This window comes from Oryzias latipes, chromosome 1 (assembly GCF_053564925.1).
Source record: "Oryzias latipes strain Hd-rR chromosome 1, Olatipes_Hd-rR_3.1".
NCBI classification, from domain to species: domain Eukaryota; kingdom Metazoa; phylum Chordata; class Actinopteri; order Beloniformes; family Adrianichthyidae; genus Oryzias; species Oryzias latipes.
This window is the reverse complement of record NC_136237.1, coordinates 1,043,888-1,069,732: the sequence shown is the minus strand read 5'-3', so window position 1 is coordinate 1,069,732 and position 25,845 is coordinate 1,043,888. Positions and strand designations below refer to the sequence as shown.

Below are 25,845 nucleotides of genomic sequence, written 5' to 3'. Positions count from 1 at the left end.
AAGGGCCGCAGCTCCACCGATAGGGGGCAATATTTCACAGCTGCGCAGACGAGAGAATTTGCGAGAAGAAAATTCCGTGTTGCATTTTCATTGGTTCGCTCTTAAAAGCACACCTCCCTGTAGCCAATCAGAGAAGACCAACACAGTCCCGCGTGACGCTGTTGCTGGGTAGGAGAGACAGAACACCCGATCGCGTTCGAGTGGGAAGCTCGACAGGCTGAGACGGTGAGAGCTTTTCCTTTGGTTTCTCCATGAATCTTTGATAAAAAACGGAACATTTATGTTAAGGATGAACTTTTTGTGAGGATTTTAATGTGGACTTGATTCTGGATTCAAGCTGAAGCATTTTTTTACGTTTGTGGTTGGAAGGCGTTTATATTTGAGTGAATTATTCCTCAGTCACTCAGCTGAATTTCCATAGAACGTGTTTTATGTGAGACAGTGTGAATCGTAAATGTGCTCTGACATAAAGTTTCCATCACCGGGGGGGGGGGGGTCTGACCGTGACCGTCGGAGCTGCAGCCATTGTTTGTCAACACGGTGGGGGAGGGGCGTCTGGACGCGTCGTCACGTGTCTTCTGCCTGCAGGTGAACCGGTTCCGGTCCGGATGATGGCGGCTGACTGCGAGGCTTGGCTCAACTCCAACCCCGTCGGTGAGCGGCGGCTGTGGTGCAGTGGGACTCCGGCCGTCCGGACGGGGTTTACTGTGCCGCTGCTGCTTATGGAGTCAAACCAGGATCCGCTCAAAGGAATGAAAAACCAGACTGAGCTTTAAGACCCCCACATCTGAGTTTTAACATAGTATAACAACAGGAAATAGTGTTAAGTTGAAAAAAAGTCCCTTTGAATCTTGGACCTACAGCTAAAACTGTTACCGAATGTTTATTTGGAGTCATGGGTCTCCTCCTTCATTTCCATCCATCCATCTGCTGAAGCTGCTACATCCCTCCAGGAGTTGCTGGAGCCTGTCCTTCTGTTGGGGGGAGGTGGGCTTTGATCCTGGACACACATGCACACCTGTGGACACCTTAGAGCAGCGGTCAGCAACCAAATCCAATGCCAAATCCAGATTCTCTCCTGAACGGTGACATCACCAACTAGAATGTGAACTCTGATAGATACAGAAACGTTTCCAATAGATCTGAAATGTTATTTATTCACAAACAGCAGGTCAAAAAGCTTCGTACACAGGTTTTGGCATTAACTGGTATTGGAACTACGTCTGTTAGAAACCAAAGGAAGTGTGTTTGTGGTTTCTGTTACCTACAGCCACACGATGCAAACACCATCAATATTGACATGAAAAAGGTGTATTTTGGTTTATTCGTCTTTTGTTACGTTATGAGACAAAACCTGAGGAACTTCATCAATTCCTCCTGTGATGGTTCTTTAACTGCAGGTAAAGGTTTTCCTTAGTTTGGTCATCATAGTCGTACATCTTCCCCTAACTGAGCAGCATCGTTGTTTATCTCTGGAGGGGCGATCGGCTGCAGGATTCACTTTTAAACTTGTTCTTTCATCATTTGTCAGAACAGAAAGAGAGTCTGGGTTTAATCTGACCCTACAACTTCAGAAATGTCAGCCGCTGCGACGCCAAAAACTCGACCCAGAACCAGCAGAAACGTGTGCAACGGCGTTTTCCCGCTCACGTTCCATCCACAGACACTCATGTCCTCCTCCTGTCGTCTGACCGGCAGCACTTCCGGAATCGTTCCAACGTTTTCATGTCACGGCAGCGAACTACGGCGCTCACCACTGTAAACCGCCATTCGTGAAGGCTGTGCGGAAAAGAAGCTACAGGTGGGCGGGGTCACAGGAACAGGGCTGTGATTGGACCCTTTCCTTATCACGCCACAGACGATCACTGTTTCTTGTTTTTGAATCCCCAGAAACGCATCAGAAGACAGATCAAGTGCGTATTGTTGTCGCCCCCCCACCGTGTCCAGCTGTTGCAGGCGTGGCCCGGGGTTCCAACCCCTGCTTTAAAGTCTCCAATGAAGCATGTTTTTGGACTGTGGGGGGTGGGGGGGCTGTACGGGTAGAACACGCAAACGCCACACAGAAACATCCCAGCCAGGATTCAAACCAGGGCAGTGCTGGCCACTCCACCGCCAAGCCGCCCCTCCTCCTTCACTTTACAGCTTCAGTTCAGACTGGTGGTTGTGGACTTGAGCCGGATGTGGAGCTTGGAGCCCATTGGCTGCCAGGACATGATTGACATGTGATCGTTCCTGGAGACGCCATTCCCGCTCCAAAATGGCGTCTGTTGTTTGTGGCGCACAGGTCATCCCTCCTCTCGTCATGTACAGAGATGGCGCCAACAACAGACGCCATTTCGGAGAGGAAGTGATGTCACCAGAAAGTCTACCGTTTCCGATCTGGTTTTTCATTCACTTTTAACGGATTCAAATGCTTTTCCTGTTTCCTGAGGTTAACGGCGTCGTTTCTGCACCGACATCTGAATCTAACAAACCAAACGCTGCTGTCGTCCGTCTGAACAGACGCTGAGGATCTCAGCGATTCAGTCTCATCTGGAGAAGAAGGCGACAGGAAATGGTCCGTCTCCAGTAAGACCGTCACCGAGGTCAACGGCGGCTGCGTGGCGTCGTCCAGCATCCAGGAAGCTCGCCTCAAAGCGAAGGCCAAGCGGAAGCTGAGGAAGAACTCCTCCAGGGATTCCGGCCGGGGCGACTCCCTCAGTGACAATGGGGACGTGCTCAAGGGAAGCGCGGCAGCGCCCACAAGTCCCAAGAGTAAACTGATGGACAGAAAAACCCGCCTGGGGAAGGGCAGAGGTCTGCCCAAAAAGGGTAAGAGGACATTTGATGGAAATGACATCCGCTCGGCTCTTACGTGACCTTTCCTGACCCAAAGGTCTGTTTATGAAGTGATGGAAAAGTCAGGAACGTTTGCTTTTGAGGAGAAGGTTGGGATCAACGACGCGCCTCTGGAAGGTTGTTGGTCTGAATAGCAGCTGCTTCTGGTCCTTTCAGTGAGATGGTTTGAGCCGTCGGGGACGGTGCTGTCGGTCTTTTCACATCCACACTGTTCTGGAGGGGGGCGGGGCTTAAGGCTCCAGCAAACCAAAATACTGATCTAAAGAAAAAAGTCATTTTTTTCAAGAAATGTATTTAAAAAAAGGTAGCGTTACATTAGAACAAAGCGCTACACATTGAAGATTGTACTTGTTTCTTTGGTTGACATAAAGTTTTGTCTTCCCTGTGTTAAAGTCCCATTCCGGTCATCTTCTGGTCTGTTTCCAAAGACTTCCCAGAACTCTTTTCATTATGATGATGCTGTTTATAGCTAAAATCGGAAACCTCTGTCGTTTTCTAGGACATAGTTTCTGCAGAGCGGCAGGAGTTCATCAGAAATTCTCCTCTGAGTTGTGGATGAAACATCATCGCTTTGTTTACATTCTCTCCTGCTAGCTTACAGCCCCCCACACCCCTAAGCTAACGTTAGCGGTGCAGCAAAAACAGCAGCAGTATCAGATCCATCCATCCGTCCAGTTCTGATCCAGATTCCAGCTCAGACCAGGAAAACAAAGACGTTCATGGATCTGTTGGTCTGCATCAGAAAGGGGGAGGAGCATGTTTTCATCTGCTCCTGATTCAAATCTATCTGAATGAAGGGTGTGGCTAGACGGGCCTCATCCCAGAACCCAGGGATGGTTTTAGTCTAGAACTGTGTGGAGCTGCTCTGGTTGATGTCATCCACATTAACGGGACGATGCTGTCGGATTCAGGGCTGACCGGAGTTATACACATGTTTAAGTACACATGGAAGTACTATTGGAAGTATTAGTGATTTGAATGTTGTGGTTTATACTAAATGACTCGTCTGGGCCAAAACATGCTCGGGACATTTGTTTAGATGAAGAGCGCTGATGATGAAGGTGCAGCTGTCCGTCATAGCAGTGAGCTTTCTGATGGTTAACTGGGCGCCGCAGACGGTGAGCTGGAGACTCTGAGTTTAGACGGCGGCGGTGAACACGGAGCACAGCTCAGGCTTCAGACCCACCTGACTGTCATCTGTTCTGCTCTTTTGTAAATGAAGAAAATCACAAACTTGACTTTGGTAAACTAAGAACAGCTTCTGTTTACAATTTTTGGTCTGGTTTGAACCCCCCTCCCCCGCTGCTGTGTTGAATGGCTCGCATGCACGCATATACATGCAGAAATGACCACGGCTGTAAAAGCTGCTTGAATTGATTCTTGGAGGAGGTTGCAAAACTGTTTTCAGAGATGGATCCCAGTTTTCTGGCAGTCTTCCTCCCTACAGTTAGTTTGAAGAAGCCTCCAGGATTCTTCAGGAGACTCTAAAGCTGCTCCTGCGCTGAGGACAGTTGGGACGTTCCGGTCATGCTCACGTGGTGTGTTCTGTCTGCAGGTGGAGCAGGAGGAAAAGGTGTTTGGGGAAGATCTGGAGAACTTTATGAACCAGTAAAAGTAGACGAAAAGGACCCCAACTTTGATGAAGACCAGGTAACCCCAGTAGTGCTGATGCTAGTAATCCCACGACTGAAGGCTCGGTGGGTTTGGACTAAATCCCATCCAAACCTTGGGGTTCTGACAGGAGAACTGTGTGTATGAGACCGTGGTTCCTCCACTGGAAGAGAGCGACTTTGAGAAGACCGTCGCCCCCATAGTTCAAGAGTACTTTGAACACGGAGACACCAATGAAGTAGCTGTAAGTTCTGCAGACTTCCTGTGTGCAGACACTGATGATGGAACCATCAGCTTGCATGTTGAAGGTTCCTGGTTTTCTGAGCGTGCAGGAGCTGCTTTCGGAGCTGAACCTGGGGCCCATGCGGAGCGAGGTGCCGTCCCTGGCCGTGTCACTGGCCCTGGAGGCCAAAGCCAGCCACAGGGAGCTGACTTCCAGGCTGCTGGCGGACCTGTGTGGAAGCGTCCTGTCACACAGAGACATGGAAAAGTCCTTTGACAAGCTGCTGGTGGAGCTGCCTGACCTGGTCTTGGATACGCCTGGAGCCCCTCAGGTGTGTTGGTCCTGCTGACATGAACCTTGGAGTCACACATGTTGGCGTTTAGCGATGGCTGCAGAACAGAGCCATGCGCTTCCTTACCTTCATCTCATGTTATGGACATCTTGTCTGATGAAAACGAACACACGTGTGCTGGTACACCGTTCAAAGCCCCCTTCTGTTTGTAGTTTGGGTGTTGGAGCTTAAATGAGAAGCCTGTTCGAAGGGGGGTCTAAGGGCAGGGATGCCAGTATAGCTTAGTCAGTTTGTTAGTTCATTTTAGTATTTTTCTATTGAACTCTTTGTATTCGTGATCCTTTTGATTTCATGTTTTACTTCGAAGCCCATCGAGACGACTGTCGTTGTGATTTTGGGCTATACAAATAAAATTGAATTGAATTGAATTGTTCCAGGGCAGCTGTGGTTTAGCGTTTCTGCTTCCTGTTGTGTCTGAGGTGAGGATGAGGTGTGATGTGTTGGTTGGGGGCTGTGGAGTTCTGCCTGCATGAGGGTTTGAGCTCTTTCTGTCTCCGCTGACACGACAGGCCCACTATTGTCTGTCTGCTCGTGAAATGCAAACACAGAAGGAGTCTCTGAGGGCGGGTTGTGGGCGTCGCCCCCCCATTCCTCTGATTTGGTCATTTCTGCTCCCTCCATGTGGATGTAAAGGCCCTTCTTATTGTCCCACCCTGCCCCCTCTTAGTGGTTCTCGGGGTCTCGTATCCCAGCTGGCCTGGCCGGGGTCCCAGGTCAGATGGGACGGAGCGGCCTCTTGTCTTTGTGGTAGGAGAGTCAAGCCAGCGGTGCTGTGAACAAAGGCCCGCGAGGCCCGCAGCGCCAACGGTCACGCCTGTGTTCTGTTGGCGGTAAATCCTCTGAACGATGCAGTTTATCACCAATGAACAGAAAGACCAACAGAGCTGCTGGTTAGAGTTCAACTACGGAGTCATGTGTGACTTTAGGGATGTTTGTCATTTACCTCAACAGTTGGTTGGACAATTTATTGCTCGAGCTGTCAACGACCAAATACTGTCCAAGACCTACATCGACGGCTACAGAGGCAAAGTGGACTGTGAATACGCCAGGTATGACGCTTCATGAGCTTGTCGGAACGATTTATCACATGTTTATTCTCCCCGTATAATTTACAAGGTAGAAGGATTCAGAAAATGAAGAAGTTGGACTTCAGTTTAGTCGTCATTTAATTACGAGTAAACTTTTGTAAAAATACAGAAATGTTGAATTCATGGAAGTGGCTTAGGACTCCAGGTAAGGGCCTCCTGGGCGGATCCATCCAAATATTCTTGACATAGTTCTGAGAATTGACGACATCCAACCAAAGCGATTACCGTAATTTCCAGATTATAAGACGCTACATTTGTCACACGCTTTCAACCCTGCGGCTTATTCAATGATGCGGCTAATTAATGCCTTCTTTTTTTTTTTTATGCATTTTTTCTAACGGCCCCTAGAGGCGCTCGGGCAGAAAGGGTAAGAGTGAGATGGGGCAGTAAGGGATATGTGTCGAGGAAGACGCAGGTTTAATGTAAATTCCTGCTTTGTGAATGAATAGCAGGAACAGACCCTCATCATGGAAAATGTAAGAAGAAATGCAGATGACGCAGCTGTCAAGTTCAAAGCAATCGTTAAAAGCCGTGTGAAAAAATCCACCATCACCAACGGGTTTGGAAAATGAACACGCATCCCCAACACTCTTCTGCTGCACGCGCTCCCTCCTCTTACTTACACACACACACACGGCGCTTTCAGTACATACGCATCCTTATTCTACATCACATGTTTCAATGTGGGCACATGCGGCTTATAGACTGGTGCGGCTTATGTATGTACAAAATGGTTCATCCTTTAAAAATGTGATGGATGCAGCTTATAATCAGGTGCGCTCTATAGTCCGGAAATTACGGTACTACTTTGGTTGAACTGTTACTCCAGGATGAGAGTGAGAGTTATTGGTAAATGGAGTGTTGGTTTTTAGGGCGGCGCTAGACCGAGCTGTTGTGCTGCTGAAGATGAGTAAAGGTGGACTTCGAATTGACGGCCAGTGGAGCATCGGTGGAGGACAAAGATCTGTCACACAACTCATTAAAGAGGTACATAGTACCTTCTGTCAATGGAAATATATAAAATAAAGTAGAAAGAAAGTAGAAACCCTCAGTAGTGCATCTGCAGAGCTCCTCATGTTCTTTGGGATTCTCTGGTGGTGCAGGTTAATCTCCTCCTGAAGGAGTACATCTTATCTGGAGACTTGAAGGAGGCGGAGAGATGCCTGAGGGATCTGGAGGTCCCTCACTTCCACCACGAATTCGTCTACGAGGTAAACGACAAAGAAATGGTCTTTCCTGATCTGGTTACATTTTTTTGTAATTCAGAAAAACGGTCTTTGAGCTTCTCCTTTCACTGAGAAGCTCAGTTTAGCCGTACATGTGGCTTTAAGCTTGGAGCTGAATTCCACATTTCCTCCTGCTTAGTCCAGCGATGAGAACATGGAAATGACTAGAAGCTTCAGTCCCAGCTGTCCTTACAGGTGAAAATGGTCAAACCTGTACGGGCACACAGGTGACCCGCACAGAATCTCAAGTTGGTAGACGCTCAGTGAAGCTGTCATGCAGTTTTTTTCTATGGTCATGCTGCAGACGACAGGTCGTACTGAACACATATACCAGTGCCAACCAACTGAACACATATACCGGTACCAACCAACTGAAGACATATACTAGTACCAACCAACTGAAGACATATACCAGTACCAGTACTAACCAACTGAAAACATATACCAGTACCAACCAACTGAAGACATATACTAGTACCAACCAACTGAACACATATACCAGTACCAGTACTAACCAACTGTACACATATACCAGTACCAGTACTAACCAACTGTACACATATACCAGTACCAGTACTAACCAACTGAACACATATACCAGTACCAGTACTAACCAACTGAACACATATACCAGTACCAGTACCAACCAACTGAACACATATACCAGTACCAGTACCAACCAACTGAACACATATACCAGTACCAGTACCAACCAACTGAACACATATACCAGTACCAGTACTAACCAACTGAACACATATACCAGTACCAGTACTAACCAACTGAACACATATACCGGTACCAACCAACTGAAGACATATACCGGTACCAACCAACTGAAGACATATACTAGTACCAACCAACTGAAGACATATACCGGTACCAACCAACTGAAGACATATACTAGTACCAACCAACAGAAGACATATACCAGTACCAGTACTAACCAACTGAACACATATACCAGTACCAGTACTAACCAACTGAACACATATACCAGTACCAGTACTAACCAACTGAACACATATACCAGTACCAACCAACTGAACACATATACCAGTACCAGTACCAACCAACTGAACACATATACCAGTACCAGTACTAACCAACTGAACACATATACCAGTACCAGTACTAACCAACTGAACACATATACCAGTACCAGTACCAACCAACTGAACACATATACCAGTACCAACCAACTGAACACATATACCAGTACCAGTACTAACCAACTGAACACATATACCAGTACCAGTACCAACCAACTGAAGACATATACCAGTACCAACCAACTGTACCCATATACCAGTACCAACCAACTGAAGACATATACCAGTACCAGTACCAACCAACTGTACACATATACCAGTACCAACCAACTGAAGACATATACCAGTACCAACCAACTGAAGACATATACCAGTACCAGTACCAACCAACTGTACACATATACCAGTACCAACCAACTGAAGACATATACCAGTACCAACCAACTGTACACATATACCAGTACCAACCAACTGAACACATATACCGGTACCAACCGTCCCACGGACCGGTTGGTACAGTTTTTCTGCTTGATTCATGATCTAATTCTGAAGGACATTTTATTTTGAAAAGCTACGGGATTCTCCACACCACGTCCGTCTCGTTCATGGTGGTCAAGTCGCTCGGTCACGTGGAAAATCCATTAACTACTTTCTTTAAGCGATAGATCCGACTGCTAAACTGAAACGCCAAAGCTAGCTAAGAAAAACAAAAGTATTTGGAAAGGTTTTTATGCAGAAAAGAGGAAGCAGAGAAGAGCCTTAAACTTAAAAATAAAAGAAACCTGCATTTAACAGAATAAAAACAGGAGTCTTTGATCTAAATATGGATTTATGAGATGGACGTTCCCACAGACCATAATAATAAAGCAGAATGTTCAGCTAGAACTCACACCTTAATAATGACTAGAGCGTGGTGTAAGGACGCCGTATGACAGCATCACCCGTACGTCATACGTGCGTGGAACTTCCATTATCCTTATGAAAACTTTACGACACACTTACCACAATGGTACGATCCCCTTTCATGACATGCTATCTTAGATGACCCCCCCCCCCCCCTTCCATTGAGGTGTTCTCCCTACCATGACAAAGGTGGATAAAGGTGGAAAGATTTTATGTAATCCATGGACACCAGTGAAGATCACAAATCATTGAAGAAAAAAGGTTCAGAGCACTGTCTAGTGGGTCTAGATGACCCAACTCCCAACGTTAAAGTGCCTAGGATAGCACAAGGGTTACGATACCCTCCATCCACGGATCTGGACAACCCATAAACCCGCAGAACCCTTCTGGGTCAAACCCTCCACAGGTATATGTGACTGATACCTAAGGTCTAGTAAATCAGCTGATGCTGGAGCGGTTACTGCACGCCTTTGAGCACGAGCAAAAGGTCTTTGTCGCCCTCTTCAGGCAATCGTGATGGTTCTGGAGTCCAAAGGGGAGAAAATGTTCAAGATGATCTTGCAGCTCCTCAAGTCCCTGTCCGTGTCCTCCATCATCACTGTGGACCAAATTAGAAGGGTAGGGCGCCACCGTCTGTCAGACCGCGGTCCTGCATGTGTTTGTAAAGACTGATGTCTTGGTGTGTTTTCTGTAGGGCTATGAGAGGGTTTACATGGACATTGCAGAAATCAACATCGATGTTCCTCGAGCGTACTACCTACTGGAGCAGTTTGTGGAGAAGAGTTTCAACATGGAAATAGTTGGAATGAAGCTGAGGGATAAATGTCCTCGTCGGTACGTATTTTTTCCTCGTAAATGCCTTCCCTAAATGTTTTTTTTTCTTCCTAATGATGGCGTTCTTGCTTCTGATGGTCAGGAGCCGGAAGAGGCTGGTCAGCGAGGGAGACGGCGAGGTGGTGGAAATGGAACGGTTCTAAGACCAGAACTCCTGGAAGGAGGACAAAAAAGCAGAACCACGAGGTTTTCTCCCTTCTGTTAGAACAATTCTGGATAAAGAAAATGCCGTGTGACTAAAGCATCATTTGCCTAAAGGTGTTAGTAGATAACATTGACATAAGCTATCCCTGAAGTGCCACGCCTCCCAGCATTCATCATTTCCTCTTATTGTGTAGAACGTTGTTTCTTTGTGTGATTTCCCAAAAGTGTTTGTGAACAAAAACAAAAAAGACTTGATTGGTGTTCAGAGCTTTATGGAGGGGGGGGGGGGGGGGGGGGGTTCCATACATAATGGGAGAGCAGTATTGGGTAGTAAACCGTCTTCTTTTGTGTTTGCTGTGCTTGACTGTTTACCTGCTGCAACACACAGGTGTCATTCAGGTAGGGATACCACACATCAGGTAACGTCCTAGAAGGCTGTACATAAGGTTTTATTTTTGTACTTTCACAAGAATATCGACCAATCTGTGTTTGTTTATTAAACCGTTCAGAACGGAAACCTGTTTGTGTGTCGATATTCAAACACACTCCACAGTGTCACTGCTTCACAAAAACCACAAACCACTCTAGTCCCCAAACAGGTCGGGGGTCTATAGGTGGATGAAAAAGCATCTAAGCTTAGCAAACTTGCCAGGACCAGTTCATGCCCCGCCCTGTCTGAACACTGGCCCCGCCTACAGGACAAAAACGCAGCAAGGCTCATGGTTTGCTCCACCCCCCTACTGCACACGCTCCTTCAGCGCCACCTCCTGTTGTTTGATGGCCTCCTGAGCCTCCATCTGCATCTTCTCCAGCTTCTCCAGAGTGACGGACTTGAGTGGGAGGAGCTTCGGTTTACACAGAACCATGGTGGGAACGTCTTCCATGGAAAGTTGCCCTGTGGATGTTGCCAGAAAAACAGGCTCAGAGTCAAAAAACATCCGTCTACGTCAGAGAAGAACAGAGCAGCTGAAGTTTGGATTTCTTCCAGATCATCAAGTTAAATGAAATCTGTGTCCAAACCAACAAGTAAACTAGAATGAATGTCAAATCCATTCACATGTTAGTTTCCTAAAGTTCACCACTGTTGTTTTTCCACATCCAAAGAATCCAAAGGGAACATTCTTAGAACATTCTAGACACTGGATGGTCACATGACTTTAGTCAAAGTCTGTCCACACATTGGACTGGAATGATGGACTGATCCGTGTTGATGACATCACACGTGTGTCGTCTGCTGTGATTGGTCGGTTTTACATTATAGACACATAAACCTGCTGTACCTCAATCCAGATGGTATTTTCCAATATCAATAGTCATTGATTTTATTGCAAAACGATTTTTTAATAGTTTAGATCAAGTAGGTCGATGAACCGTTCCACCGCTAACCCACACTGATAGAAACATGATTCCAGTGTGGAGATGGAGCTGCTGTCCGTGCAGCACCACAGTAACGGCTTCTTCACAGGAGTCTGAGCTCTGGTTTCACTTTAAAACTACAACATTTTAACCTCTGACGGGAGGGTGGTGCGGTCCGGCCCGCGGCCGTGTCTTTGGTGTTTCTAGTCACAGCTCAGCAGACTGAGCTCAGAGCATCGACTGTGGTGCAGCCTGTGACATGCAGACGGGGTTGTGACCACCGCTGTCTAAACCACTGAAGACCAACCTTGTTTAGGCAGAACTTCCCTGAACACAGACTTCACTTCTGGCATCGCGATTGCAGAATGTGAACTGAAAGGTAAGAAAACACGCTTTACTTTCATTAACCATCTCATCTGCTGTTCTAGAATCAATCGACTGAATTAACAGGTTTAATCCAACACAAAGATTAAAAATGGAAAAATAAAACATTTAAATGTAACGATGGAATGCATACCTTTAGCAAAAAGTAGTCTATTTCACTGTTCTATACGGTTATACTTAGTCTATACTATCTATACACTCAGTGGCCACGTTATCAGGTCCACCTGGCTGGTACCGGATTGGACCCCTTTAATCTTCAGAACCGCCTTAATCCTTGGTTCAGCAAGGTTCTGGAAACATTCCTCAGAGACTTTGGTCCATACTGAAATGACAGCATCAGTTCCTGCAGATTTGTCTGCTGAACATCCATGATGCTGGTCTCCTGTTCCACCTCATCCCAAAGGTTCTCTGTTGGGTTCTGGTGACTGTGGAGAAAGTTTGAGTCCAGAGAACCCATTTTCATGTTCTAGAAACCAGTCTGAGATGATTCCAGCTTGATGACATGGAGCCTTATCCTGCTGGAAGTAGCATCAGAAGATGGTCCACTGTGGTCAGAAAGGGATGGACATGGTCAGCATCAATACTCAGGTAGGCTGTGGTGTTGGAACCATGCTCAACTGGTACTAAGAGAACATCCCCCACACCATGACACCACCACCACCAGCCTGAACCGTTGATACAAGGCAGGATGGATCCATGCTTTCATGTTGTTGAGGCCAGATTCTGACCCGACCATCTGAATGAGGCAGCAGAAATAGAGACTCATCAGACCAGACAACGTTTTTCCATCTTCTATGGTCCAGTTTTGGTGAGTCTGTGTGAATTGTAGCCTCAGGTTCCTGTTCTTAGCTGACAGCAGTGCCACCCGGTGTGGTCTTCTGCTGCTGTAGTCCATCTGCCTCCAGGTTGGACGTGTTGTTCTTTCAGAGATGCTCTTCTGCAGACCTCTGTTGGATCCAGTGGTTCTTTGAGTTCCTGTTGTTTTTCTATCAGCTGGAACCAGTATGACCTCTGACCTCTGGCATCAACGAGCCATTTCCATCCACAGAACTGCTGCTCTCTGGATATTTTCTCTTTTAGGACCATTCTCTGTAAACTCTAGAGATGGTTGTGGGTGAAAATCCCAGTAGATCAGCAGTTTATGGAATCCTCAGACCAGCCCGTCTGGAACCAACAGCCGTGCTACGTTCAAAGTCACTTCCATCACCGTTCTTCCTAATTCTGATGCTGGTTTGACCGTCTGGACCACGTCTACATGAATGTATTGAGATGCTGCCGAGTGATTGGCTGATTAGAAACTTGTCTTAACAGCAGATGGACAGGTGTGTCTTATGAAGTAAGTGTACTGTAATCTTCATTAGACACACCTGTCCATGTGATCCTAATGTGCTACTGTTGGATGTATACATACTGAATACTTCTCAGACTAAATTATACCATTTAAAGCGGCCAGTGAGAGTATACTGTAAACTCTAAATGTAGTCAGAAAAAGTATTCAGTATGTATATCTATGCCGCACTACATGATCTACTAGGATTAAACGCAGAAACTTTTGCGGGAGCAGCAGAACCCTCGATGCGGTTTCTCTACTTCACCTTATTGTCCGCACATTCCGGAACTTTAACGTCTAGTTTGCGTCTTGTTCCCGCCAGTAGATGAGGGGGGGTCAGATCGGTCGGGATCATGTAAATCCCATAATCCTTCGAGCCGTGGTCACCCACGCGGGTCCCGCTGGATCCACGCAGCTATCCCGCCGCTCGGAACGTGGATAAGATCTGCGGGTTCGAACCCGCGCAGACGCTAAAAACAGCAGGAGACAGAACTCACCGTCGGTTCGGAGACACCGTCACCGCTCAGCGCCGTCGCCGGGCCAACGCTTCCGCCACGGTCACGTGACCTTCTTCTGCGGGTTTCTGGCGTCATCGCCTCCAGCTTTGCTGTCACGCAGCTGCAGCGCCGCGGAGGCTTTGCGGTGTCCCGCCTCAGCGTATGCAGTTCTACTAGTCCGGTTCTGCTGCTGCGGGTCGGGAAGATCCTGTGATGCAGCCGTGTTCTGTGTGACTGAAGAGGCTGTAGAACTGCTGGTGCTGGTCCAGTGGTACCGGATGGCTTTCCAAGGTTCTGAAGCTCTTAAACATGAATCCAGAACATTTGGATAAACGGAGATCCAAACACATTCAGAACAGAACCGTTCCAAACTGCATGACAACATCACTGCATCCAAATACGTTCAACTTCCACAGATTCACTATTTGATTTCATTTCAAGTGTTTAAGTTTGTTTATTTTTCATGAAACCCACAAAACATGAGAAAACTGGAGAAATCTGTATGACTGTTGGGATGACGTCATTTCCTCCTCGTTGAAAGTCTGTCTGCCCATCCAAACGTGGAGTTCTTTAAGTGTAACTGACTTTCCCGTCCCCATCACGTCCTCCGTTAAAACAAGACGACGACTGGCAGTGACGTGCGGTCACAATCGTGATAAAATAGAAACAGCTAAATCAAGTAAATACTATTTTCCACTGATCGGTGTTAAATATACATTTTCAGTCAACTCAACAGGTAGGGCTCAATGTTAACAGAGACGTGCGGTCAAAACACTGCTGTAGGCCCGCAGAAAAGGCTGTAGGTGAGGCACGCCTCACCAGCAGGGGGCAGACGTGAGCTGACAGCTGCTCTATAGTTATGCTGGTGCAACATGTTCTTCATTTTTTGTTTTTTTAAAATATCATTGGATTAAGTGGGTAAAAATGTAAGTAAAATCATTTATTTTATTTTTTTTGATCATTTTTACAGACAATATTTAGTAACACTGATTAAAGCTCCAGAATTAGGAGTTGGAAAAATACCAGAAATAGTTACTGAGGGTCAAATGTGTGCTGAAAACATCTGTGTACTTTAATTTTTTTACAGTACATACAGTGACGTGCAGTCAGGAGAGGCAGGTGAGGCTGTGCCTCACCTGTCATTATGGGAAGAAAAGAGAAAAAATAAATTCAATGATTATATTTAATAAGTAATTTGTGCCTTGCAGTCATTTTCCATTTAAATTTACCATTTTGGGGTTTTTTCTCTTTTCAAAATCGCTGAATTTCCGCATTTGCCGTTCAGATACTAAGTGACGTGCGATTAGGCACCAGCCCGCTGAGCCTCACTTTGGATTGCGCAATACCTATGCAGTCAGACGGTACTGCTGTCTCTCTGTATGTCGGTTCAATCACTTGTACTATATGAGCTGAGTTTACATAATTTAGGAGATGTATATGATGTACAGTGTTTGTTTTTATAAATAACTGTATGTGAGGGACGTGTTTCTTGTGCTGAGCGCTAAACGCCGGCGAAAAAGCCGCTGGGTGAGGCCAGACATTCTTGTGCCTCATGTTAGGGGGCGCCAGTGAGCCCTGAGATTATGACGCTAAAAAATACTAGAAGAAGTGATAGCAAGCGGCAAGTCACTTTCTTCAGAAGGAGCGGCGTATGGACTTTATTTACAAGTAAAGGTAAGACGATAATAACATTTGTGCTTTTTTCTATGCTGCAGTTTGCATATGAAAAAAAAACACGTTGAAATGATATTTTAAACAAAACACGTTAACTGTTGTCAATTAAATGGTGAATAAGTTACTCAGTATGGTTCATATGTTTGTAAATCTGACTGATGACGTCAGTGCCTCACCAGCCATTAACCTCACCGCACGTCACTGAGTACATATGAATAATTTCTACACACAAAGAGAGTTCTATCCATGTCTGCAAAATAAATATTCTCTGTAGGACAAATATTTTCTTGTGTGTATTTTATAAGCTGTTAGCTGCTGCTGCAGCCAACAGCAGCTCAATGCCACTGGGCTGAAGGCTGAATCCTGTCCCTCAGACTTCCACGTAGGTTTAACAAGAACACAAATAAAGCCTTAGTCCCCGGAACCCGTCCAGGTTCTGGGGGTTCTGGGCCCTCCCGGGTCCGTGGATGGAGGGTCATACTAGAGAGGAGCGGCTGCATTTTTTTTCAGGGGTATGTTCCATTTTATTGTAACAAGAGAAATAAAGGATTCACCGTGAAACACCACAAACATTAACACTTTTTCCACGTTTATCCACCAATTTTCCTCCGAGCTATGTGCACAACATGTAGTGGTTGTGTGACACGGCCTTAAGGTGTGAGTTCTGTCTCCTTACTTACCCCACACAAATGCACACGCACGGACTGTGCACGTGATACATTAGTAGCCGTAGGACGCCCACAGAAGCTACACTCTGATTGTTGAATTTCCTCATTTCTAGCAGTCAGGCTGCACATAGGGGCATGCCCATAGAAGAAAAAGTGCATGAACATTTTGTCTACGCGTTCGCAGAGCGGTTTGCCACCATGATGTTTCCTAAGGGTCACCTGTGTGCCCCCTACAGGTTTGACCATTTTTCCCCCACAGACAGCTGGATCCACCTGTAAGGACAGCTGGACTGAAGGCCCACTGTACTATTGGATGTGCCGTGAATAGTCAGAACAGCGTCTGGACTGAGCAGCAGCAGAGGATTCTGGAGCGGAAAACTCGCCCGCCTCGCATGTCAGAGTCACTTCAAACTAAAGCGAACCACGATCTGAAAATCTTTTGTCACAAACTTTTATTTGAAAACCAGACAGGAGGCAGCAGGAATATTCAAGAAGCCAACCAAAACATCAAGCGTCAGCATGAAAATCCTCATCTGTAAAGTGACATTTGAGGACAAGTCATGGAGACACCTGTCTGGAATGAATCCCCTCACTGGGGGGGGGGTCAATACGCTCCAGGACGGACAGAAAAAAACAATCTGAAATTTAGAAGAGAGACGAGCGACTGGACTGTCATTGGCTAGCAGCAATGGATCAAACTTTTCTGAGAGTAAAAGTTTAACAACCATAGTCCGTCTTTTGTCAATAAAGATGATTGAATGGAACCCAAGAGGACAGTTAATGATTGACTGACCTCAGCTCGGTCATTAGCGGCCAAGATTCACCTGTTGAACTACTTGTGTCTTTCTGTTTTTCCTCAAGAAAAGTTCATACTTTTCTGTATAATAGTATATTTATAAATGCAGGATTAACTCCAAACAAACAAACAAACAAACAAACACTTCTACATTGCAAACAGCTTCGGGTTGATGGTTGGAGTTCTGTTTTTGTCTTTCCAACAGTCACCCCCCCCCTCCATAAACCGATTAAACACAATTAGCCTATTTGCCTTTCACAGGGGATTTAGCGGTAAATCTGGGACTTTCAGTAACAAAGGCCTCCTTTTCCTCGTGCATTGCTTCTAATCTGGCAGCCGTAGATTTAGTCAACTACATTCTTGGTAGTTTTCTAAAACGCTGTGTGACGGAAACCTACAGGAATCTTGCAGCTGTAGTAGCTACGCTTTAACGGATGAGTTTTCACAGTGTTGGACACCAGCACATGTTGATGCTGCAGCCAAGTTATTCAGGTGGCCGTGGTGCAGTGGTAGGGCGGTTGGCCTCCAATCCTAATATTGCAGGTTCAATTCCCGCCTTGTCCGCCCATGTGTCAAAGTGTCCTTGGGCAAGACACTGAACCCCACCTTGCCTCTGGTGGGAGGTTAACGCCAGTGTTCAGCAGCGGAATGTGTGTGTGTGTGTGTGTGTGTGTGAATGTGTGTGTGACTGTAAAGTGCTTTGGGCCTTCGAGGAAGGCAGACTAGCGCTATTTACAGTACAGACCAAAAGTTTGGACACATCTTCTCATTCACATGAGTTCTCTCAGCCCATAGAGGAGCGTCTTCTAGAATGTCCTGCTGTGTTGACAAACAAATACCCTGGGATGGGGCTGTATTGTGGTGTAGTGGTTAGCACACTCAGTAGCATCAAAAGGCCCAGGTTCAAATCCCAGCAGTGTCCTCTCTCTCTGGAGTTAGCATGTTCTCCTCATGCATGTGTGGCTTTTCTCCATTTTCCTCCTACAGTGCATAAACATGTTCATTGCTGCATTGTTCAGGTTCACTGGTGTCTCTGAAATGTCCCTCTGTGTGTTGGTGTGTGTGTGGCCCTGCGACAGACTGAATACCCGTTCAGGGGGTACCCTGCCATCACCCAAAAGAAGCTAGGATAGGCTCCAGCAGCCCGTGACCCTGAAAATGATTGAGCAGGTCCTGAAGATGGATGGACGGACGCATGGACGGATGTTCTGTGGTAGCATGACTAGGATGTGTGAGACTCTTCAGACATCGTAACGACACCAGGAGACTAGCACAGCACACCCTCGTGTTCTCCTCTCTCCACTGAAGTTCCATGAACTGGAGAGTGGAGAGTGAAAAGAAAGCTAACACGTACCCAGGCATTCAATATCTTTAGATAAATACATCTCCATGTGAAACTTTAGTCAAATAATAGTTGGTTTGTTGATGATTATGTGTGAACTCCACTAGTTGTCCATATCAAACCCTGTCCCTGACCCTGACACTAACACTCCCGTGCAGCAGCACACCCCCTCACTGCTTTCTGACATATTTATAGATTGTTGTTCTTGTTAAATCAGAGAAGATAGTTCATAAACATTTAGTCATCAGTTCTGTAAGAAACTGACAAAGTATTTCATAGTTTCGGTCTGACATGCTGCAGGGAGACACTTTTCTCATATCTTGTTTGTTGTTATGATGTGAACTTTGTTCCACCACTGAATGAACTGAGCTTAGGCTGTACTCAGACTGGGAAAACCATTTATTCCGGACCCAGTCCGCTCAAATTGATCCGGATCGAGTCCTGACCTTTCCGTTTAGTCTGCCGTGTTTATGGAAGGCCTGTGCTTTGCAGTCCATCTCGGGTTAGTTCATTCAAACTTCATTTTCTCTGATCAATTCTAAACATCTGGATCAACATCAAGTTCAACACTTTTTACTTTGGTCTGGTGGATTCACACTGCAGGGCGGTTACTGAGGAGACGACTGCTAAGAAGGTACGCTGATAAGTTCTCTGGTGCATAGATTATCAGAAAAACAGTGAAGAGCACTGATCACATTAAAAGAGTCAGCGAAATAAAAAGTTTGATTGAACTTCCATAATTTCTGCCTCTAGTTGCTTTGCCCCGACCCACCAAATGGTTTTCCCAGTCTGAATACACCCTTAGATTTATTCAGCTTCTGCATGATCATAAGCTGTGGTTCTCGTTATTCTGAACTTGCACTGATCTGTCAGGAGTCACTTTTGTATTTCAGCGTTCACCCTTAAAGCACCAACATCAAATCTGACTCAGTCTCCTGGTGCAGGGGTCAATTCACACATACTCACTAAAACTGGACCATAGATCACATTCAGATGGTAGGGTCAGAATCTGGCCTCAACAACATGGAAGCATGGATCCATCCTGCCTTGTATCAACGGTTCAGGCTGGTGGTGGTGGTGTCATGGTGTGGGGCGTGGTTCCAACCCCACAGCCTACCTGAGTATTGATGCTGACCATGTCCATCCCTTTCTGACCACAGTGGAACATCTTCTGATGCTACTTCCAGCAGGATAAGGCTCCATGTCATCAAGCTGGAATCATCTCAGACTGGTTTCTAGAACATGAAAATGGGTTCTCTGGACTCAAACGTTCTCCACAGTCACCAGAACCCAACAGAGAACCTTTGGGATGTGGTGGAACAGGAGATCAGCATCATGGATGTTCAGCAGATAAATCTGCAGGAACTATGATGCTGTCATGTCAACATGGACCAAAGTCTCTGAGGAATGTTTCCAGAACCTTGTTGAACCAAGAAACCCGGTACCAGCAAGGTTCCTAATAAAGTGGAAGGTGAGTGTAGATTTCTACATATAACAATTTGACAGACAAAGTCAAAAGTCATTTCAAATTCATTTCAAAATAAAATACTTCCTGTGTCAAATCAGATCCTCATGCTGCAACAGATTTACTTGAATTAAGAGATTAATATCATACAACAAGGAAAGCTGCAACAGCTAAATACCTCCAACGAGTAAGGCAAGTCCTGAGAAGCCAGCTCAATGGCAAGAACAAGACCCGAGCAATAAACAGCTACGCACTGCCAGTTATCAGATACCCTGCAGGAATAATAAGATGGCCAAAGGAAGAGATACAGACCACGGATGTTAAAACACGAAAGCTCCTCACCATGCATGGAGGGTTCCATCCCAAATCCAGCACCCTGAGACTGTATGCTAGCCGCAAGGAAGGAGGCAGAGGACTAGTGAGTGTAGAAACCACTATCCAGGATGATCCGAGATGCATGAGTACATCAAGCTGGTGGATAAAGAACAGAGGAAAGCCGTTGTGGTGGATGTGGCAGTACCAAGTGATGGGGACATCAGGAAGAAGGAACATGGGAAACTGGAGAAATACCAGGGACTCAGAGAAGAACTGGAGAAAGCCTGGAAAGTGAAGGTGACAGTGGTGGTAATTGGAGCACTGGGGGCATTAACCCCCAAGCTGGAGGAGGGGCTACAACAGATACCTGGAAAGACCTCAGACCTCTCAGTCCAGAAAAGAACAGGAACAGCTAAGATACTGCAGGACCCTCAAGCTCCCAGGACTCTGATAGAGGACCCCAGATTGGAGGAGAAACCACCACGGAGGGGGAGAGGGGTGTTTGTCATTTGAATTATAAGGGAGCTGGTTTAGCTCGTGCTGGTTTGCGGCGCCTTCCGTCTGTGTAACCAGGGTTCAAATCCGGGCTGCTCCCTGTTCCCTTCTCTACTTCTGTGCCGGTCTCAAGCCCGGTTGCTTTGAGAAGGTTGCGTCAGGAAGGGCATCCGGCGTAAAACATTACCAAGTTTACCATGCGACTTGTTCGCTGTGGCGACCCCTGATGGGAAAAGCCAAAAGAGAAAGGATTGTCATTTGAATTATGGCATCAAAAACCCATAATAATTTAAAAATTGCAATTGATTTTATTTGTATTGAATATTTTACTTTTGAAAATGTCATAATGAATTGTAATATTGATTTCTATATTGCAAAATGCATTTCCATATTCCAAGACTGAACTGCATATTGAATTATAAATTAAGAATTGCATATTAATTTGAATTATGACTCAGAAAAACTTCTATATTGTTTGACACAGGATGTTATGAACGGAAAGAACGACCCCCCCCCCCCCCCCCCCCCATTCTCCTGTTAGGCTCTGTTCTGTCCAGAACTGTCACTCAGAAAATAATGATTTTAAATCTTTTTCAGCTGATAAAGTTCATGCAGCAGTGTGGCCAGACAAGAGTGTTTGAAGCTCAACATCCTGTGTTGAACACTCATGGAGGCTGCGCTCTGGTGATGCTAGAGTGGCATCCCCTCATGAAATAGAAGGAATGATTCTGTCAGAATGGATGTCATTTCTCTGTCATTGTCTTTATTTAAGCAGTTCTGCAGAGTTTAACCCACCTTAGACGTTGTCATATGTAGAACACCACGCTTTGAGCGGCGTTGCACTCATCTCAAACTGATTTTCACTGATAAGCTCAAAGCTGCATTTTTTCTAAGCTTGATTGTGCAACTGGTTGAAGTTTCACAACACCACCTCGTCCTCTGCGTGTCTCGTTAGTTCCGTGACTCCGTCCCCAAAAAACATGATTCGACATATTTTACGTGGTTTACTTGATTTTGCTTGAACAGAGTCTGTCTGTTGATGTTTCGCCAGCACTTGGCTGCGTTCTGCAGATGTGTGCAAAAAACAAAGAAAAAGAAAGCCAAAGCAGTGGAGATAAATAATAACTTAGATTCATGAATCCCCCCGGTTTAAAAAGAAAAAAAAACTTCCCTCTAAACCTATAAAAGAAAATACATAACCCTGCATGCTTACTGCCTCCCCCCTGAAGGAAACAGGTCTGACGATTTGACAGAAAATGGCAGCCCTCCCCCACGAGCTTCACAAGCGTCACTCCTCAAGTCCATGAGCCCAGCCGGGTTTTGGCCCTGTTAGACATCAGACTGGGGCTGCTATGTTGGTCCACTCTCATCAATCAACCACCAGAACCTGGTCAGGGGCGTGTCCAACTGAGGAAGACTCAAAGGTAAAACTACAATCACACCAGGTATTTAAAAACATGCTGAACACGGGTTCTTGAATGCGCCTTTAACCCCTGGTGTTCACACCGGACAAACAGAGAGGAGTTTCTTTGTCTTTTAAGACATGTAGTTGTAGAGTAAGATAAGTTCATTCTTCTTTAGCATGTCCTGTTACTGACCATCCTGGGGGAGGATCCCTCCTTCATCATCCCTGAAGTTTCTTCTTCTTTTTCTCTGGAATCGAGTTTTTCCTTACTGAGAAGGAGGGTCTAAGGGCAGGGATACCCAGTTTAGTTTAGTTTAGCAATCAGCTATTGTATTTTATAACTGATTGTAGGTTTTATACAATTAGTGTAGCCCGTTGAGACAACTGTGTTGAGATATTTAGCCACAGGAAAAAAAAGAAACCTCAGGGATGTCCAGAGGGAGGAGGTTGTTTTGTCAGTGGTCTTGATTTGTGTTAGTGATCCTCAGAGTATTTAAGTGTCTGGTTTCCAGTTCTTTTTATTTTTTTTACTTGTCCTGTCCAACAGCTGGACAGACAGATGAGAGCTGAGGGCCTCTTGTGTTGGACATATTTTACTTTAACAACAGGGGTTATGAATCTTCAGACAAACCAGAGGTATGTCTGAATAAACCCCTTTTGGAATCGAGGCCAAACTTTATTAATTTTAATCATATTTGAAAATCTTTTGTGTTGGACCGGACGGAAAAGGAAAGAGGGGAAGAAGAGAGAGGGACGTTAGAGAGAGAGAGGGGGGGATAGGAGGATGATCATAGGAGGGGGGGGGGTATAAAACCATGAAGCAGCATAAAGCAACACGTTTCTGGATGGTTATACTTATTACATTGAGGTTCAGATGTAATACAGTCTAGAAGGGGCGGGGCCTGTCCACAGACACACTCAAATATTATAAACACACCTGTTGGCTCCAAAAATGTTCACATGTTAACGTGTACACAATGCCGATAATGTTCACACACGCAGACTTATGCACTCAAACCCAGAGTGCCCAGCCATCCCCACACCAAGACCCCCGCCACAGCAGCAGCAGCAGCTAGGACCCCCTGACATCCACACGGCAGCAGATAGAGAACAACCGCCCCCCAGGTGATCACATCCACCACCCAGGCCAGGGCCAGCAGGACCGCCACGGGGCCCCCAGAGCCAGAGAGCAGGGAGGCATGTGGGGACAGAGAGTGCTAGCTCCAGCCCCCCCAAAGGAGAGCGCCCCACCACCACCCAGTAGTTCTGGGCATCCCCCCGCCCCAACCCCAGGTACGAGCCAGGACCCCCCAAGGGAGACCCGCCCCACGCTCCACGCTGCCACCCACCCGGCCCACGGTTGGTCCAGGAAGGAGCAAGGCAGGGGCCAGCCGCCCCCGCCCAGGAGGAGGACCCCCAGGGGAAGAGGGGGTCCACAAGAAGTGTTGTAAACATGGCCTGATCAGGCTCGCCCACAGTTGGAAATTTGGCGAGGCCCAGCGCTCAGGGGCAAGGACCAGAACCCCCACCACAGGGACACGGACACCCCCAGGCTCAGATGTGATGTGATCCCCGGCACCTGGTTCTATCTGGTTTCCAGTTCTTCCTTGTCAGGTCATCTTTTCTGTTCTGTTCTACTTTGTCGCTCTTGTGTTGCTCCCCTAGATTTGTCATGTTTCAGTTTCTGCTTCCAAGCCTGGTCTTCTGCCCGTTGGGTCGGACAGTTTGTGACGCTTCTTTGGAAGTGGCTGCCTAAACGCACGTTAAATGTAGCTTAACAGTTAATAATTCAATAAAGTTCATTGTGTCTATAAATTACACTGAGTATTTTCCATCAGACACTGGTTTGTTTTTGTTAAACGTACCGACATGTTTCGGCGGAATACCTTTCATTTTTATGTCCCTGTTTTCGGCGTGCGTGATGTTTATGTCCAGAAAGTTGATTCATGTGTGAATTTGATTTGTCCCGTATCGTCTATTGTGTTCAGGTGGTCTGTGATGTCCTGCGTGTGTGAAAAAACATCACATTAGCCCCCCAGTTAAACCGTATAAAAAACTCAGGCAACTACTGGTTCATCCAAAAGACAAGATCGAGCAAAATAGGAAATCCCATGTCACACCTGCAACAAAACATACATCAGGTAAACAGGACGCACTTACATCACAAGAAAAAAAGAACATCAAAAAGAATGAAAAAGGCTACAAACAAAATACTAACAAGAGCCAGACGACAACAGGCAGTTCAAGAAATCATGAAATCAGCATAACGGACCACTGCAAACAAGAAAACCACATCATGGACTGGGAAAAGGCCAAAGTCCTCTGAAGACAACAGACACCACAGATGGATCATGGAGGCAGTGGAGATACGAAAGCCAGCCCACACTTCCATGAACAGGGATGAGGGGCATTCCTGCTCTCCTACACCTGGGGCCTGTTTCAGAAAGGAGGTTCAACCAACTCTGAGGTTAAACTTGAACTCTGAGTTGGTCAATCGGGAGATTAACAACTCTGAGTTTTCTGTTTCAGAGAAGCTGATCGGAGTTAGGTCAATCAACTCTGAGTGAACTGATTCGGAGGTGAGCGTGCGCACCGCGTCTATAAGAAGCCATTATCAATGGAGCGCAGATATCACGAGTCACCATGGCAACCGTGAAAACAAAGAGGTCTGCATATTTTTCGCCAGCTGAACTTGACGTGCTGCTGCAGAGTTACAGTGAATATGAGCACATATTCCAGAAGAAAAGCAACACCGCTGCATCTGCAAAACAGAGACAGTTAGCGTGGAAAACATAGCTGCTCAAGTTAATGCCTAAGTTTGCATTTAAATCATTGTTATAAAATATTGGCTGTAATAACTTTTTAAATAGCGTAAGGAGTGAAATAAAAAATGGGGATATTTAGGAGTACTTTTGAAGTGTCATTCCTGGTGTAATTGCAGGAAATGCTGCATAGTGTACAGAACCAATCTGGGGAAAAATGCATTTAACGTCGGTAATGTTTAGAGGACTTTTTTGTTAACCTTCCCCTCTAGCAAACGTTGGTCATTTTAATATTAATCCATGCAATTGTGTTTTTAAAAGTGAACTTTTGTCTACTGTTGAACCTTTCGCTGCGCGAAGACTTCTCCTTTCTTTTCTCTCGTCTTTCCGACCGTGGTCAGAAGCGCAGGGGAGATTTCCTTCAGGGCCGAAGGGAATTCTCCTTCGTGGTTCACTTCCTGTTGGAAACCCTCAACCTCCAGAGCAGATTAAGAATGACTCCAAAACAGTTATTCTGGGAATGACACCTTCTCTTTATTTAACTAAGTGCTCCGTCCTCCGAACACACAATATATACCACGCACACACCTCCGCTCCGTGCTCACCCCCCCCCCATCTGCACCTGCACTCGCCCCTCCCCTTGTCTCTCGTGGATCGCACCCCGCTCAGCACACACACGCTGCAACACTACCCTTGTATTGATCAAGTGGTATAGGTTTATATGGGATTAAGAAAGTAAGCAGTGCTAGAAAATTGTGTTTCCAAAAAGTAATTGTTACATTAATCTAATTCAATGTCCCTGATTTCATTTTCATGTAGATGCAATCCTGCAGGAATTAAAAGAACATGGCAGCAGCTAAAAGTGAAAAAAAAATCGAGTCTTCTCAAAATCCTCGTACGAGGTAAATGTAATTCTCTACGAATTAATGCAGCCTCCTCGTCTATTGGGTCCTCCAAAAAAGGACAAGCCATTCTTGTCACTTAGACCGTCTCTGTGTGACGGACATTTGGGCAATGAAGGTTAAAGCGAAAAATACCGCTTCGTCTTTAAAAAGGGGAGGGGACCGGCAGAAACTTTGAGTTTG

At 46.0% G+C, this 25,845-nt stretch overlaps 1 protein-coding gene and 1 long non-coding RNA gene across 2 annotated transcripts; one reads left to right on the top strand and one right to left on the bottom strand.

Annotated features, from left to right (window-relative positions):
- Positions 1-105: 105 nt before the first annotated feature.
- pdcd4b (programmed cell death 4b) lies at positions 106-10,788 on the top strand. Its single transcript, XM_004066332.5, has 12 exons — positions 106-225; positions 589-654; positions 2,503-2,811; positions 4,394-4,488; positions 4,580-4,693; positions 4,782-5,003; positions 5,976-6,073; positions 6,985-7,099; positions 7,216-7,323; positions 9,801-9,911; positions 9,988-10,127; positions 10,210-10,788. The coding sequence occupies exons 2-12, from the start codon at positions 609-611 to the stop codon at positions 10,268-10,270; spliced, it is 1,419 nt and encodes a 472-aa protein (XP_004066380.1). The 5' UTR covers positions 106-225; positions 589-608; the 3' UTR covers positions 10,271-10,788.
- Positions 10,789-11,072: 284 nt separating this feature from the next.
- Positions 11,073-13,971, bottom strand: LOC144992323 (uncharacterized). The gene is made up of 2 exons (XR_013656203.1): positions 13,839-13,971; positions 11,073-11,166 (listed from the first exon to the last, which is right to left on the bottom strand). It is a non-coding gene; the product is annotated as an uncharacterized LOC144992323 (long non-coding RNA).
- Between the last annotated feature and the right edge of the window lie 11,874 nt (positions 13,972-25,845).